General features: G+C 46.8%; 1 protein-coding gene across 1 annotated transcript in view; it reads right to left on the bottom strand.

The window, feature by feature from the left end:
- The window catches only part of FER1L5 (fer-1 like family member 5), an 88,720-nt gene extending 71,665 nt beyond the window's left edge, over nucleotides 1-17,055 (bottom strand). The window contains exons 1-7 of the mRNA XM_078850636.1: nucleotides 16,990-17,055; nucleotides 11,071-11,162; nucleotides 10,376-10,484; nucleotides 6,036-6,120; nucleotides 2,330-2,451; nucleotides 1,777-1,905; nucleotides 1,276-1,338 (exon numbers count right to left, since the gene is read on the bottom strand). Of these exons, the coding sequence (XP_078706762.1) occupies nucleotides 1,276-1,338; nucleotides 1,777-1,905; nucleotides 2,330-2,451; nucleotides 6,036-6,120; nucleotides 10,376-10,484; nucleotides 11,071-11,162; nucleotides 16,990-17,055 (666 nt within the window). The remainder of the gene's footprint in view (nucleotides 1-1,275; nucleotides 1,339-1,776; nucleotides 1,906-2,329; nucleotides 2,452-6,035; nucleotides 6,121-10,375; nucleotides 10,485-11,070; nucleotides 11,163-16,989) is intronic.
- Between the last annotated feature and the right edge of the window lie 275 nt (nucleotides 17,056-17,330).

Raw genomic sequence — 17,330 nt, 5'->3', positions numbered from 1 at the left:
TATAATTCCTGATGTTAGATTTGTCCTGACATCCTGGAATTATAATGTTCAGATTAGAACACTTCAATCTCCCTGGTCACTCAATAACAAACTTAAAAGTTGCAATTCTTCAACAAAAAACCCCTTCAAAAACAGCCTCCAGTGAGAAACTACAGAACTGGAATTAATTTGTAAACTGGTTTCAGAGTAGCAGCCGTGTTAGTCTGTATTTGCAAAAAGAAAAGGAGTATTTGTGGCACCTTAGAGTGCTGGTAATATCTGACCTTAAGTGATCACTCTCGTTACAGTGTATATGGTAACACCCATTGTATGTTCTCTATGTATATAAATCTCCCCACTGTATTTTCCACTGAATGCATCCGATGAAGTGAGCTGTAGCTCACGAAAGCTTATGCTCAAATAAATTGGTTAGTCTCTAAGGTGCCACAAGTACTCCTTTTCAATTTATAAACTGGACACCATCAAATTAGGCCTGAATAAAGACTGGGAGTGGCTGGGTTATTACAAAAACTAATTTCCCTCTGCTGATACTCACACCTTCTTGTCAACTGTTTGAAATGGGCCACCCTCATTACCACTACAAAAGTGATTTTTCCTCCCTTGGTATTCTACTGTTAATTGAATTGTCTCGTTAGGACTGACCCCCCACTTGGTAAGGCAACTCCCATCTTTTCATGTACTATGTATAAATATACTTGCTACTGTATTTTCCACTCCATGCATCTGATGAAGTGGGTTCTAGCCCACCAAAGCTTATGCCCAAATGAATTTGTTAGTCTCTAAGGTGCCACAAGGATTCTTCATTGTTTTTGCTGATACAAACTAACACGGCTACCACTCTGAAACTTGTTAATCTATAATTGCTTTGACCTACTCTACCCTTGTACCAAGACTCAGGTTACAGTGTCCCGTGATAGCCATGTATGGACCATGATTAATTCTTATGCAGTCAGAAGACACCACTGAGCATGCTCAGGGAATGCACAGTAATGGCCCATTAACGCTGATTGACATCACGATTGGTGCATCAGCAAACAGACTCAACATCCAACTGTTAGAAGAAAAGACTTAGAGGGCAGGGTGCTTTAAGGTTCTCCAGCGCCAGGAGAGCAAAAGTAGGGACTCGGGTCAACTAGGTAGAAGAGACGTGATGCGAGGTGTGTCCTGCCCTTCATCTGGCCTATACCTGGAGTAGCAGGGAGGGTCCTGCCAGTGAGCTGTGAGATGCAGGAAGCCAGCTCCAGAGGTAGAGGGGTTCTGGTCTCACTATTGTACCTGTATGTTTATGGTCTCGTCAAAGACCTGAGTAGGCGTCTCATGGAAGTTCCGGAAAAATATCTGAGGAAAATGAGGAGAGGTAAATTTAGCACAGTCCCAAACCTGCCTGCGCTCTCTGGGGAGCTCAGGGTCCCACTCCCATGCAGTGAGGGGTTGCCAGGTTTGGCTGGACATATTCCTGGAGGTTCCATCACGGGACATAATCTTTAATGAAAGATTAACCTTTAATTCCTGGAGACTCCCGGACAATCCTGGAGGGTTGGCACCCTACATGCCCCACCGAGGAGTGCAGTCCAGACACTGCCCTGGGAAGGAAGACTGTAACTCACAGGAACGTCCGCATCCCTCCTCAATCATGCCTCCAACTCCCTCAATAACTGGTGCCCTGGGACCATCCTACATTGACTTTGGGATTGGCTCACAGACTAGAGAGCCCTCTCCAGCACAGGCTTGGTAAGTCCCCAAAAGCAGGCGTGGAACCACAGGATGCTCACCCACCTCATTAAAATAGGGGTTGTTCCCCATTTTGATTCTCGTCCTGTACACGTGGTCTCCAATGAAGACCTTCACCACGGGCTTGATGTTGTTTCCCTGGAGCTGACGGCCTTCAATGATCCTCACACGCACCTGCAGTGAGAAATACAGTGGTATGATTTAAAGGGTCCCAGGGCAGGGATGTTCTGTTCGCCCAGCTGGGCTCCACTGCTGGAACTGGTCCCAATGCCATCCTGACCTGGGGCACCATTGGAGGCGGGACGTGCCAATGACAAAGCAACCCCAGAATAATAATATCCATTTCTGTTATTTCCCAAGGCATCCGCTCCATCCAAGGTAGCAGGATGAAGCCCATGGATGAAGGAACATAGAGCTGGGATCCTCGAATCCTACGATGGAGAGGGAACTAATCCTGGTACACTAGGTCTATCGCTGTGGGGAAAGGACTGACTTGGCCATTGAGACCCATGTACGGACCACCTTTACTGTTGGGCCTGGGCTATATCGGGGGGGAATCTCTCTTTGACAGATCTCATCTTGGCATGGTTCGCAATACCTGGAAGTCCTGTTTTTTGTCTGCGAGTTCTCTTCTGGGATTTATTCGGCTGCTGATTCCTTCCCTCTGATGATCCTTTCCTGTAATACTCCGGATGGCTGTGGTGACCTCGCCGTGTGCCTCTGGGGATGGTCAGAAAGGGAATGGATTGGTCTGGGGTGGATGACTGGAAGAATCATCCTTTCCCACAGACCAAGTCAGAAGAAACATTCTCTGCTCCTTCTTTGGCAGTTTTGTCAAGGAAGGTGTCAGACATAGGAGCTTTAATTCCACTTGTTTGACACATTGTGCCTGTGATTGCAAAGTGTTCAGGGTCAAAGCAGTTAAGTGAGAATCTGTTACACAGACAACTGGACGTGAGGAGGCTAAAAGCATGTCCCATTATAAATGCCCCATTACATGCAGTGTGCATGATCTCCTGAATACACACGTTGTGCCCAATGCGGGGGTGAGCTCTGATCTTCACAGGGATCAGTTGTGAGTCCTGCTGCACACCTGCACAGATGGGTAAGGGGTAAAAGGAGATCCCGTAAATCCCTGAGCAGGCTACCCATGTTGCTGGAGGCTGTGCAGGCGGTCAGGGGCTGCATGTGGGCTAGGCGGGGGGAAGACTGAATGAGTCTGGTCACTGCCCCTCACAATTCGTCGGTTCCAAAGCCAGAAGGGACACTGTGATCATCTCATCTGACCTCCTGTATAACACAGACCAGAGACCTGCCTCACAATAATCCCTAGCGCAGATCTGTTAGAAAACCACCCAGTCTTGATTTGAAAATTGCCAGTGATGGAAAATCCACCATGACCTTTGGTAAGTTTTTCCAATAGTGAATTTAATTACTATTGCTGTTAAAAATGTATGTCTTATTTCCAGTCTGAATTTGTCTAGCTCCAACTCCTAGCCATTGGACTGTGTTATGCCTTTCTCACTAGACTGAAGAGCCCATTATAAAATATTTGTTCCCCATGTAGATACCGACAGACTGTGATAGCTCAGTGGTTTGAGCATTGGCCTGCTACACCCAGGGTCGTGAGCTCAACCCTTGAGGGATCTAGGGCAAAAATTGGGGATTGGTCCTGCTGTGAGCAGGGGGTGGGACTAGATACCTCCTGAGGTCCCTTCCGACCCTGATAGTCTATGATATGTCACCTCTTAACCTTCTTTTTGTTAAATGAAATAGATTGAGCTCCTTACGTCTATCACTATAAGGCAGGTTTTCTAATCCTTTGATCATTCTTATGGCTCTTCTATGAATCCTCTCTAATTTATCAACATCTTTCCCGAACTGGGGACACCAGAACTGGACAAAGTGTTCCAGCAGTGGTCGCACCAGTGCCAAATACAGAGATAAAATAAGCTTTTGACTCCCACTCAAGATTCTACTTTTTACGCGTTTGGCCACATTTTCCAGGGACCTTATGCATAGCCCCCCAGTTATTTTTAGTCACTGTTTCCCAGGGTAGAGTCCCCCCCGTGCTGAAAGTATGGCCTACATTTTTTGTTTTATATTTAGCCATATTAAAACACATATTGTTTGCTTGTGCCCAGTTTACCAAGTGTATCCAGATCACTCTGTATCAGTGACCAGTCCTCTTCATTAGTTATCACTCCCCCAATTCCTGTGCCATCTGTTAACTTTATCAGGGATGATTTTATGTTTTCTCCCAGGTCATTGATAAAAATGTTAAATAGCGTAGGGCCAAGAACAGATCCCTGCAGAACCCCACTAGAAACACACTTGCTTGATGATGATTCCTTTTGTACAATTATATCTTAAGACCTATCAGTTAGCGAGCTTTATATCCATTTAATGTGTACCATGTTAATTTTATATCATTCTCATCATAAAGTTAGTTTGACAGGATCTATTTTCCATAAACCCATGTTGATTGGCACTAATTATATTACCCTCCTTGAATTCTTTATTAATTGAGTCCCATAATAGCTGCTCTATTACCTTGCCTAGGATCGATGTCATACTGACAGGTCCATAATTACCCAGGTCATCCCATTCACTGTTTTTAAAAATTGGCACAATATTAGCCTTTCTCCAGACTTCTGGAACTTCCCCAGTATTGCAAGACTCATTGAAAAAACAACGTTAACAGTCCAGTGAGCTCCTAAGACAGCTCTTTAAAAACTCTTGGATGCAAGTTATCTGGAGTTGCTGATTTAAAAATTTCTAATTTAGTCACTTCTGTTTAACATCCTCATGGCATACTAGTAGAATGGAAAGAGTATTATCATCACCATATGAAGAAATTACATCCCAAATATGTTTTTATTTGTCCCTAATGCACACCAGAAATATTTATTGAACACTTCTGCCTTTTCTGCTTTATTACTTATAATTGTACCATTTCCACTGAATAATGCACCAATACCATTGTCAGGATTCTTTTTGTTCCTAATATTCTTAAAAATCTCCTTTTTATTGTCCTTAACTCTTCTGGCCATAGATTTCTCCTTCTTTCCCTTTGCTTCCCTTTACAATTTTCTACAATTAATAGCTTCTGATTTATATTCATGACTATCAACTTCTCCTGTCTTCCATTTGTTATGTATATTTTTTTATTTTTTCATCTCCGCCTTCACTTCCCTGCTAAATCAGGTTGGTTTTTTTAAACTGGTATGGCTTTCTTTCCTGGTTGTGGGATTGTGGCTTTTGGGACATCTGTTACAGTGTTCTTAAACAATTTCCAATGATCTTTCATATTTTCCTAATTAAATTCTTCCTCCCAGATTATTTGGATCATAATTGTTTTCAGTTTTGTGAATTTGGCTCTTTTAAAGCACCAAATCTATCTATCTATCTATCTATTTATCTATCCCCATCCACCCCACCTCTCTATCTATCTATCTATCTAATCTAATCTATCTATCTCACTTGTCAGGACTTTATTCTGTTTGCACATTATATAGATGATCAGATCATGATCCTCTCTACCAAAGCTACCGTTAATTGTTAGTCCTGTAATAAGTTCCTCTTTATCTGTTAAGATGAGGTCTAATAGAGATTTCCTCCATGTTGGATGCAGCACGTTCAGAGTTAGGAAATTGCCATCTATAATATTGAGAAATTCCAGGGATGTTCTGGTACTGGCAGCATGAGACATTCAACAGGTGTCACTCAAATTGAATTCCTGCCCACTGTGTCAGCCCATGTCCAGGTGTTGGTGCAGAGAGGGAAGCAGGCTATGTTAGCCAAAGGGGGGCTACTTCACTTCCCCATGGGAGCACGGGGGAAGTAGGGACTAGATCGTGACTCCCAAAGTCACAGTGTGGCCCAGCCCACAGAGATTAGAGTTGGCAAAGGACCTATCAGATCATCTTGCCCATCCTCTCGTGAGCCAGGTGGTGCTGTCCCATGTGCCCCATTCTCCAGGGTGTTGTCCAATTCAGTTTTACATGATGTAAGTGATGGCGCCTCAACCACTTCTCTTAGGAGATGATTCCTCAGGGCACAGGGAGGAAACGGGCATCATAACGGTCTCGGAAACTGGTAGGAACGGTCACATACTCATCATGGGGTGGGGATGTGTGAGATGGAGTCAGGTTGGGGGTACTTTTCCCCTCCCCCCATGCTTTTCCCCCAAACTCAAGAAAGCTCCCCTCACAAGAAACCAAGGCCAAGTTGATTTGGAAAATATAAACAGGATAAATTACATTTACAGCACAGGACTGACCCGCCAACAGATGCTCACTTACCTTCACCACTGGCTTTTTGTTTTCCTGACTCCCCTATTGCCTTGAGTCCCGGCGGGGTGTAGGAGGCACTTAAATTGATGGTACACTGAAATTCAACGACAAATAGAATTAAAGCCCCTCTCTTGGTTTGAGAGGAGCAGCCGTGTTCGTCTGTATCCGCAAAAAGAACAGGAGGACTTGTGGCACCGTAGAGACTAACCAATTTGTTTGAGCGTGAGCTTTCGTGAGCTGCAGCTTTGGGTGTAGGTGTAGTGACACTGTTCCCAGTGGGTACCCTACCCAGAGTTCATTGCAGAGTTGCACCTAAATACCATGCAGGCTCTGTTTGTTTCCAATACGCTAATGGCCCCAAACCCTGCACGTTACTCTAAGGGTGCAGGGGCTTTTCCTTTAGTGCAGAGGTCCCCAAACTGTGGGACGCGCCCCCCCTAGAGGGGCACGGAGGAATGAGCATGGGTCAGCCCCCATGAGGGGGCAGGGAAGGAGCGCTGCCAAGCCCCGCTCCTGGCCCTGGCCCCAGCTGCGGGCCCTGCGCCTAGGGCTCCGCTCCTGGCCCCGTGCCTGAGATCCTGGCTGCTGGCCCTGGGGCTCTGCTACCAAACCCACCCCTGCTCCCAGCTGGGACCCCAGCCTTGGCCCTCTTATCCCTGTCCACATCCCCTCCTCCTGGAGCTGCAGCCCTGCCGCGAGGTAAAAAGATTGGGGGCCATTGGGGTAACCTGTGTGTGTTGGTCCAATTCTCTAGGTGTCCATCCTTGCCCCCCAAATGCCCTGAGGCAGGGTAAGTGTGAGGAGGCTGGTCCTAGGGTCCCCATCCCTGTTACCATTACCCAGCATGCCCAGTGCTGTCCCGCCATCCTGCTGCCCAGCCTGCTCCACGGGACCTGCACAGCACTGCAAGAACTCACTCTTTCTCCCGCACCCCTGGCTCTCTGTCTCTCATGTTCACCCTCCCTCCAGGGGGAGACTGTCAGGGGATCTCCTGCGCTCCCCTCAGGAGGGGGAGACAGTTGGGGAATTGCCCGCACTCCCCCCAGGCCGGGGGACACAGTCAGGGCATCTCCCGCACTCCCCTCAGGCCGGGGGACACAGTCAGGGGATCTCCCGCACTCCTCTCAGACAGGGGAGACTGTCAGGGGATCGCCCGCACTCCCTCAGGCCGGGGAGACAGTTGGGGGATCACCCGCACTCCCCTCAGTCCGGGGAGACAGTCAGGGGATCACTCACATTCCCTCAGGCAGAGTTGTCCTCCTCTCATCGTCCCAGCGATCGCATTAGTCAGTCTTTCATCCCCACAAGGTTCGCCCAATTACAAGGCTCAACATCGTTGGCAAGGTGAGCACACTGCAGTTTTCACCATCTCTCATCTACCTAGCAACAAGTGTGGCTCCCTTTCTCATCAGACTCATTAACCCAGGTTACAATCGTTAGACCCATTTTACAGATGGGGAAAACTCCAGCAGGAACCATCCCTCTACTGATGATCAATCCAGGAGAGACCCATCAGACCCTAATACTGTCTAGGAGGATGTGAGTATGACTGTAGCTATGTGCATGGAGGTATCTAGGATTTGATATGCTGTGATATTCATAACTTTGCTGGTAACTTGAATAAAATTGATAAAATATATTAGACCTTGTTCTTGTGAGTGTCTGTGTTACTTTCCTTGGTCTTCATGTGTTCCTGTAAGCTATAGATCTGAAACAAGTGGCAGTGGTAACTCTATTGAACTTTCAGAGTGGGAGCCATGTTAGTCTGTATCAGAAAAAACAACGAGGAGTCCTTGTGGCACCTTAGAGACTAACAAATTTATTTCGGCATAAGACTTTCATGTGTTAGAACCTACTTCATCAGATGCATGGAGTGGAAAATACAGGAGCAGGTATCAATAGATGAAAAGATGTAATTTGCCTTACCAAGTGCGAGGTCAGGCTAACGAGATAATTCAATTGACAGCAGGATACCAAGGGAGGAAAAATAACTTTTGAAGTGGTAATGAGAGTGGCCCATTTCAGACAGTTGACAAGAAGGTGTGAATAACAGTAGGAGAAAATTAGTATTGGGGAAAATTAAGTTTAGATTTTGTAGTGACCTAACCACTCCCAGTCTCTATTCAGGCCTAATCTGATGGTATCCACTTTGCAAATTAATTCCAGTTCTGCAGTTTCATGTTGGAGTCTTTGAGAGTAGCAGCCACGTTAGTCTGTATTCGCAAAAAGAAAAGGAGGACTTGTGGCACCTTAGAGACTAACCAATTTATTTGAGCATAAGCTTTCGTGAGCTGTAGCTCACGAAAGCTTATGCTCTAATAAATTGGTTAGTCTCTAAGGTGCCACAAGTACTCCTTTTCTTTTCATGTTGGAGTCTGTTTTTGAAGTTTTTTTTGTTGAAGAATTGCCACTTTTAGGTCTATTACTGAGTGATCAGAGAGATTGAAGTGTTCTCCTACTGGTTTTTGAATGTTATGATTCCTGATGTCAGATTTGTGTCCATTTATTCTTTTTGCGTAGAGACTGTCCGGTTTGGCCAATGTACATGGCAGAGGGGCATTGCTGGCACATGGTGGCATAGATCACATTGGTAGATGTGCAGGTGAACAAGCCCTTGATGGTGTGGCTGATGTGGTTAGGTCCTATGATGGTGTCCCTTGAGTAGATATGTGGACAGAGCTGGCACTGGGGTTTGTTGCAGGGTTTGGTTCCTGGGTTGGTGTTTCTGGTGTGTGGTGTGTGGTTGCTGGTGAGTATTTGCTTCAGATTGGGGGGCTGTCTACAAGCGAGGACTTGCCTGTCCCACAAGATCTGTGAGAGTGATGGGTCGTCCTTCAGGATAGGTTGTAGATCCTTGATGATGCGCTGGAGAGGTTTTAGTTGGGGGCTGTAGGTGATGGCTAGTGGCGTTCTGTTACTTTCTTTGTTGGGCCTGCCCTGTAATAGGTGACTTCTCAGTACCCTTCTGGCTCTGTCAGTCTGTTCCTGTATTTTCCACTCCATGCATCTGATGACGTGGGTTCTAGCCCACGAAACCTTATGCCCAAATAAATTGGTTAGTCTCTAAGGTGCCACAAGGACTCCTCGTTGTTTCTATTGAACTTGAGAGTGTAGCCACTAGAGCCGAACTCACAGTGGTGCAAAACAACATCGCTAAATTCACGTTAAATAAAAATAGGCTACACTATTGTGATAATTAACCCTACAAATTTACCCTAATTTCGAATTCAACTGTAAAAAGTGAGAGTGAGTTTATAAGATCACAATTACTTATAAGAACAAACATCGCTGGGCAAAAGTAGGAAAGGGAGACAGACAGACTGAATTAGTCCCAACAAAGAGGCCTCCTGATATAACTCAAGGACTGTTTTAAGATCATGCCTGGTAACAAGAGGGATGGGTAATTCTGCTCACCCATCCCTTTGTGGGTCTGTCAGCTCAGAGATCCAGGGGAGGGGAGGAAGGAGCTCAGGGCATTGTCAAAGTTGAAGAATCCTGATCCTGCTGACCTAGCTTAAGGGCCCGAGGTGGACTGGTCAGGCCTGGGTTCCCCTATTCACCCCCTGATGGAATTAGGCGTGGAGAAAAGGTAGGCCCCCAGTCACCGGGAATAGACTGTCAGTCCCACTAGGCTGTGAGCCCAGAGGCTGTGTCATGCTTGGCCAGAGGGGGCACGGTTACACTGATGCCCCGTCTCACAGGGTCCTTAAAAAAAGAGACTTTGGGGAGAAAAATTGGCTACTGGAGTGAGCTTATCATTATGGCTGCCACCCCGCCCATCTCCTGGGACCCTGGGACGCCACCATCATGATGCCGAGCGAAGTCCTAACCAGACCGGGCCAGAGAGAGGGACCCAGATGACATCACCACTCTGCCGGCTCCAGCTGAATCCCAACCTGGGATGAAATGGGATCGGGCTAACCGCAGCTCCAGACAGCTCAACTAACTTCTTTTCCACCCAAGGACAGTTATTACCATCTTCGATGCTATCTAACAGACTGTCAAACACCGGGGAAGCACGAGGTTTCCCTTCTGAAAACTCTCTCCAGCGAACGGGACCGGGAACAAGGGATGTAGTTCAAAGGAACACCTTACTTAATGTTTTGCATTTCAAAGGCTTTCACTGTTCCCCCTTCTTTTCTGTACCTTTAGTAAAAGGCTAAAATGTTGTTTCCTTGTGGGTTTGCCATGGTACAAAGCAGGCCGAGATCTCTGCATACCAAACCCCGGACGTTTTTGGACACTGTCTGACCTTGGACAATGACCGGGTTACGTTAGCGCCTTTGGCTCATTTATTGCATCTAAATTAAAACAACAGGATGCCCCTTCTCTAAATCCTTCTTACTTACGCCTGTCGGCTGGTGGCCACTATCCAGGAGGGGCAGGTCCTTCAGGGTGAGTACGCTGCTTGGTTTTGCAGCAAGAGATGTTAGAAATACAGTAGCGGAGCCCAGATCCCTGGAGGATAGAAACACCTGCTTGTCAGTAGCACTAACATTCCCCCGGCCCCAGTGCCAGGAAGGGAGTCTCACCTTGATGGACTCAGTGAGGCTCACAAGATGTGAGAAGGGCAGCCAGTGCTTTGTTTTGAAAGGATGGAGGAACCCTGTGGCCCAGCAATTAATGCCATACAAAAGTCTTGGTTAGATTCCTCAGTGCCAGACTCCCCTCTTTGCAGAGAGAGGGTCCTGGGCAGGGGCAGGTACATTCTGATTTTGAGGGGGTATTTGGGGGTAGAGCAGAATTGTTACTGCTTGGAAATGACCATTTAGTCTTTGTCTTGCCCAGGAAAGGCAGCAAAGCTTAGGTCAGGGGTAGCTGGCACGTGTTAAATCCAAGCTACATGTGACCATATTCCTAGTTGAGACCAAGCTTTAGAAGGAGCAACAAGAGAACCTCATCTGGTCTCCTTGGCTGGAAGGCAAATACTGTATTATGTGTGGGAGTGTGTGCATGTGGATACGAAAGGCTGCAAAAGGATCAAGAAGGGCCCTCCCCCAAAGAGCCCAAGAGGCTCTGTCTTTACTTGCTGTTCGCAATTCACCTTTTTGTAGCCAAGTGACCCCACTCCCGGAGTTGTATGTCCACAAAGGAAGCGCTGTCCAGGGGCCGATCAACCAGGAACCACACCAGCGTCTGCAGGGAAGCAGTACAATATACACTTCACTGTACACTGTGGGTCTGATCCTGATTTCATAGAATCATAGAATCATAGAATATCAGGGTTGGAAGGGACCCCTGTAGGTCATCTAGTCCAACCCCCTGCTCGAAGCAGGACCAATTCCCAGTTAAATCATCCCAGCCAGGGCTTTGTCAAGCCTGACCTTAAAAACCTCTAAGGAAGGAGATTCTACCACCTCCCTAGGTAACGCATTCCAGTGTTTCACCACCCTCTTAGTGAAAAAGTTTTTCCTAATATCCAATCTAAACCTCCCCCACTGCAACTTGAGACCATTACTCCTCATTCTGTCATCTGCTACCATTGAGAACAGTCTAGAGCCATCCTCTTTGGAACCCCCTTTCAGGTAGTTGAAAGCAGCTATCAAATCCCCCCTCATTCTTCTCTTCTGCAGGCTAAACAATCCCAGCTCCCTCAGCCTCTCCTCATAAGTCATGTGTTCTAGACCCCTAATCATTTTTGTTGCCCTTCGCTGGACTCTCTCCAATTTATCCACATCCTTCTTGAAGTGTGGGGCCCAAAACTGGACACAATACTCCAGATGAGGCCTCACCAATGTCGAATAGAGGGGAACGATCACGTCCCTCGATCTGCTCACTATGCAAGAGGATAACCCAAGTGTGGCTGTTGATTGACCCCTGTTGCATATCTGCTCTCTCTGGGTCACTGGTTCCCTGTGGGCTCAGTTTTTACCTCTTCTCTTACTAACCCATGTTGCTCAGTCGTCTGCTATTCTGGGTATGTCTACACTGCAAAGAAACACCAGCAGCAGTGAGTCTATAGACCCAGGCTCACCGGGCTCAGGCTACAGGGCTAAAAATAGCCAGGGACATGTTCTCACTCTGGCTGGAGCACTGGCTCTGAAACCCAGTGAAGGGGCGGGTCTCAGAGCCCGAGTGCCAATGTCTACACAACTATATGTAGCCCCGTAGCCCGAGCCCTGTGAGCCTGTATGTGTAGACTCAGGCTCCGTGACTCACTGCGGTGGGATTTTTTTTTTTTTTTGCAGTGCAGATGCACAGTGGCCTGGAGGACTTAGACTCATAGACTTTAAGGCCAGAAGGGACCACTGTGATGGGGGGAGGGATAGCTCAGTGGTTTGAGCATTGGCCTGCTAAACCAAGGGTTGTGAGTTCATAGAATCATAGAATGTCAGGGTTGGAAGGGACCTCAGGAGGTCATCTAGTCCAACCCCCTGGTCAATCCTTGAGGGGGCCATTTGGGATCTGGGGCAAAAATTGGGGATCGGTCCTGCTTTGAGCAGGGGGTTGGACTAGATGACCTCCTGAGGTCTCTTCCAACCCTGATATTCTACGATTCTCCTGCACATTACAGGACACAGAACCTCACCCACCTGCTCCTGTAACAAACCCCTAACCTCTGGCTGAGTTACTGAAGTCCTCAAATCATAGTTTAAAAACCCCAAGCTACAGAGTATCCATCATTTACTCTAGTTCAAAGCAGCAAGTGACCCGTGCCCCATGCTGCAAGGAAGGCGACCACCCCCACCGTGCCCCGGGTCTCTGCCAATCTGACCAGGGACAATTCCTTCCCGATCCCAAATATGGCGATAAGTTAGATCCTGAGCATGTGGGCTAGGCCCACCAGGCAGATACCTGGAAAATAATTCTCTGTAGTAGCTCAGAGCCCTCCCCATCTAGTGTCCCATCTCTGGCCATGGGAGATATTTGCTGCTAGCAGTCACAGATCGGCTACATGCCATTGTAGGCTGTCCCATCATACCATCCCCTCCATAAACTTCTCAAGCTCAGTCTTGAAGCCATTTAGGTTTTTGCCCCCCACTGCTCCCCTTGGGAGGCTGTTCCAAAACTTCACTCTTCTGATGGTTAAAAACCCTTGTCTAATTTTGAGCCTAAACTTGACAAATGTGCTAGCAGCATGGAGTCTGCCAGGCTGAAACAGAGGCCTGAGGGGGCTGCACCCATGTATTCACACCCTACACACTAGTGTAATAATCCTTGTACAAGGCATGCTTGGAGGTATCACCTGAAAACTCATAATTTGCTGGTCAGTATTATCATGGTAAAGTGAATATAGTAACATTATATGTAAAGTTATGAACATAAGCTGAAATAATGATTGAAGTATGTTTTCCAGATAAATCTGGAGAGTGGTTAAACCAGTTTCTCAAAGACAAAAGGGCAAGCTGACACACCAGCCAGGTATCAGCAAAGCTAATGGGCCTTTACCTACCAAGTGGCCGGTCTTTGGCAAGGAAGGGGGGCAGGGACAAAGAGATCTGCATCTTAGCAAAGAAACAGCATGAAGTCTCCTTCTTCCTGCAGACTGCCTGTCTCCTGGTTTTTAGCTGGAAATGCTTTTCAAAGAGGGACTAAAAACTATAAAAAGGAGGGGGCAAACACCCCAAGTCACCCCCTTCTCTCTCCCTACCTATCTCATTCTCTGTACCTGAGAAAACAAAAGAAGCAGCCATTGGACCCTGGGGGAGGGGAACTGACATGAAGAGTTTGGTCAGTAATGCTGCTGGAAGCATGTGGTGAGAAACTTTGCTTTGGAACTAATAAAGTTTGTTACATTAGACACTAGAAAGTGTTTTATCTGTATTTTTCTTGTAAGCCTTTCTGACTTTTATGCCTCATTGCTTGTACTCTCTTAAAATCTCACCCTTTGTAGTTAATACACTTGTTCTATTGTTTTATCTAATATAGTGTGTTTAAAGTGCCTAGATAACTCCATTGAGTGTGGCGAGTTCTGTGTATATTATTCCCTTGAAGGAATAATGGACTTAATAGATTTGGACTGTCCAGGAGAGGGCTGGGCAGTACAAGACATACATTTCTGGGGGGAAATCCAGGACTGGGGATGTGCTGGGGTCACCCTGCAGTATAACCACGGCTGGTAAAAGACAAGAGGATAACCCAAGTGTGGCTGGCAGGCTGCAGTACACATAATCTGGGAGTGACTTGCATGCTGGTGGCTGTTTGAGAGCAGTCCACGTTGGAGGCTACAGCAGGAAGGCACTGCAGAGGCATCCCAAGTTACAGGACAGGGGTGACACAGTTGCTCATTGGTCTGGATTGTACCCTGGTAGGTCCCACCTATTCCAAGCTTTTCTTTGACCATCCTGTACTTGTAGTACATATTCATATATGGTTCAGTCATGGATTGCAAAGGTTTCAGGGACCTATATGATAAGGTCAGGTTCTAGGACCCTGTAGAGAGCCGTTGGGCTGGTGGCAGGTGCTAGGAATAATTTCTGCTGACTCACCTGACAACCAGATGGGAGAAAGCTTGGGCTGAGTTTTCTGTTTTGTTATAAAAACCATAATACATGCAAACCCCAGGGAGATGGTAAATTCAGAGCAGTGTATATGCACATGCTGTGTTAGGAGCAGAGTGGGAACACCACCTGCTTACAGGGTCTTACCTCATTCCAAGTAGGATTCTGTTCCTTCTGTATGACTCTTGTACTTCTTGTGACATCTAAGAGAAATTAGACATACCGTGTATTCCCCCAGCTTGCAGCTCCATGGAAGTGGTGGTGTCTGAAAGTGTGTGTGGGGAGGGAACGCAGCCCATGTTTACTGTGTTCTCTGGGTCAGGTATCTTTTTCTTATGATATCCAGTGTTGACCCCAGCCTGCTTTTGCAGGGAGCAATCTTGCCCTGGGAGGGAGACGGACTGGATGAGTGAATTGGTCTTTTCCATCTCCAGGCTATTTCATAAATTCAGAGATTCCGAGGCCAGAATGGACCACTGTGCTCATCTAGTCTGACCACCTGGATACCACAAGCTAGAGCACAGCCCTGAAGGTCAAATGCCATACAGAAGTCTAAACTTCCAAAAGTTTCTAAGGGATATCGATGGCCAGTTGCCATTAATTTTAATGAAATCTCGGCATCCAAATCTCCCAGGGGGCTTTGAAATCTCAGCCTTCATGTCTATGAATCTACGCTTTCTTCTCTTGTTTTCGTTTTGACCTGCTCTGTGCTTTGGGCAGACCCCTTAAAAATGCTGCTCTGAGCCCCTTTAACTCCTGAAGGCACTCCCCTTGGGAAATCCTTGAGACACTCCTCTCCCCAGCCCGTCACTACCCCAAAGTCTGTGGATCCTGTCACAGGGGTGAGATTGGCCCTTTCAGAGAGAGCAGGGCCAGTGTACTTGTGTCACATCAGCTGACCCAGATTCGACTTTAAAAGAGGACACCTGGGTCTGGGGAAAGAGAGGCCAGGTGAGTGAGAACTCGGAGGCTGCCGGAGGGCTGTCAGGGTCCCCTGGGAGGGGAGGCAGTGAGCGCCTGAGAGGAACTGTTCTAAAAGGGGGCCTCCAGGGAGAAAAGCCCTGGGGGGTGGTGCTCTTGAAAGAGAGCACAGAAGCAGGAGTCAGGAGCTGCAGGACTTCCTGGCTAGGGGAGGCCATGAGAGTCTGAGAGGGAAAGGGGAGAAATCCCTTGGGAATTGTAGCCAGGGTGAGATTTTGTTTACGTTTGGAGAATAAACATGCCGAAAAGAGACGTGGGTGTGGCGGAGTCGTTACCAAGATGGGGAGAAGCCCTGCCTTGTTACAATCCCCAGCTGCACAGTTCATGCACGGAGGGGCTTCTTGTCTTGTCCTTCTATACTTAGTAGATTCATTTCCCCTGTGTCACTCAGCCAGGAAGAGGAGGAGGCCCTTAATGTCCAGAGACCACTTTGTGATCCTCAAACAAAATACACCCGAGAAAGGCAGAGGAGGATCAGTTATCTCCTGGAAAATGCTAAACAAACTGCTGTTACCTCTGAAGCTGGCAGACACGTATGAGTCGGGTGTGGTGAATTTTGCAGTTGGGATGTTAGCAGACAGAATGACGAGGTGTAGCATTTCTGCTCCCTTCTTCACGGCAAATGGCTTTATTCTGCAACGATGCAAGCCCTTCAGTCCTTTCTTATTTCCCCTTCACTCTGCCCCATCCCTGTTTTTGTCCCGCTGTGGGGCTGTTAGTAATAATAGCTCCTGTGTTTACAGCTTACCTCCTAATGCCACTTGGTGGTTTTGTCTCAGAAGTCCTGTCTGGATGGAATGCGATTTCCGTTTCCAGGAAGTAGATCAGAACAAGGAGTGACATCATATAGAGGAAAGGGTCAAATAGCGCATCCAGGAAGTGATGCCATAATTGGAAGGAAAGAGGCTTCCATTCATAGACCAGCTATGATCAGCTGTTTAATCATGTGATATGGTTTTTGAGATAAAACCTGACGTGCTGACCACTTTGGGTATTGGTAATACCTGGACACTCTCTGGAATCTTGAACAAATTCCCACTCTGGTACCTGCATTCAGCCTGCCGTTTCAATTGGATGCAATGCTTTTTTCACTGTCTGACCTAAGACATTCTGTAGTGTTGATATGAGTTTTTAAACAATGGCCAAGCTACTCTCCAGAGTTGGCTACATTTAATTGATGGGCAAATAAACCATAAGCACCCCTCTTTCTTAAAATGAAGCTTTGCTCTGTATTTTGAGTCATTTATAACATTTTGAAGACTTGATATAATAATAAGTAATCATTTTCAGACAATGTCCTTTCCTTCCCTGAAAATGTACCTAGTTACCAAGGGTGTGAGGCTTAACTAATGTTCAAGTGCTTTGAGATTCCTGGAGATAGAGAACAGCAATTAGTCAACAGAAGATCTAATTATTTATTACTGCTTATTTCAGCAGCTTGTGGAAACTTCCTAAGCAGAGTTATAGGCTGCTGGGGATGCATGCAAACCCTGAGGGAGAAATTCTGCCACCTTGAAGTGGAGGGGTATTTTGCCACTGACTTCAATAAGGTCTGAGTTTTCAGCCTGACCATCTAAGTTCCACTGTTTCTCCGTATCATGGGACATGTCTTGCTTCAGTTAGCCAGTTATTTGGCTGAAACAAGATATGTGCTGGTATTTAAGAGCATAAGAACGGCCATACTTGGTCAGACCAAAGGTCCATCTAGCTCAGTGTCCTGTCTACCGACAGTGGCCAATGCCAGGTGCTTCAGAGGGAATGAACAGAACAGGTAATCATCACGTGATCCATTCTCTGTCACTCATGTTAGGATATAGATATTCAGGCCTGTCTGTAAAGGCCTATACTCTAAGAATTTAGGTGTATTCTTATCACTTGGCTA

This window comes from Lepidochelys kempii, chromosome 26, assembly GCF_965140285.1.
Source record: "Lepidochelys kempii isolate rLepKem1 chromosome 26, rLepKem1.hap1, whole genome shotgun sequence".
NCBI classification, from domain to species: Eukaryota; Metazoa; Chordata; order Testudines; family Cheloniidae; genus Lepidochelys; species Lepidochelys kempii.
The sequence above is the reverse complement of the archived record's forward strand: the minus strand, read 5'-3'. Positions and strand labels throughout refer to the sequence as shown.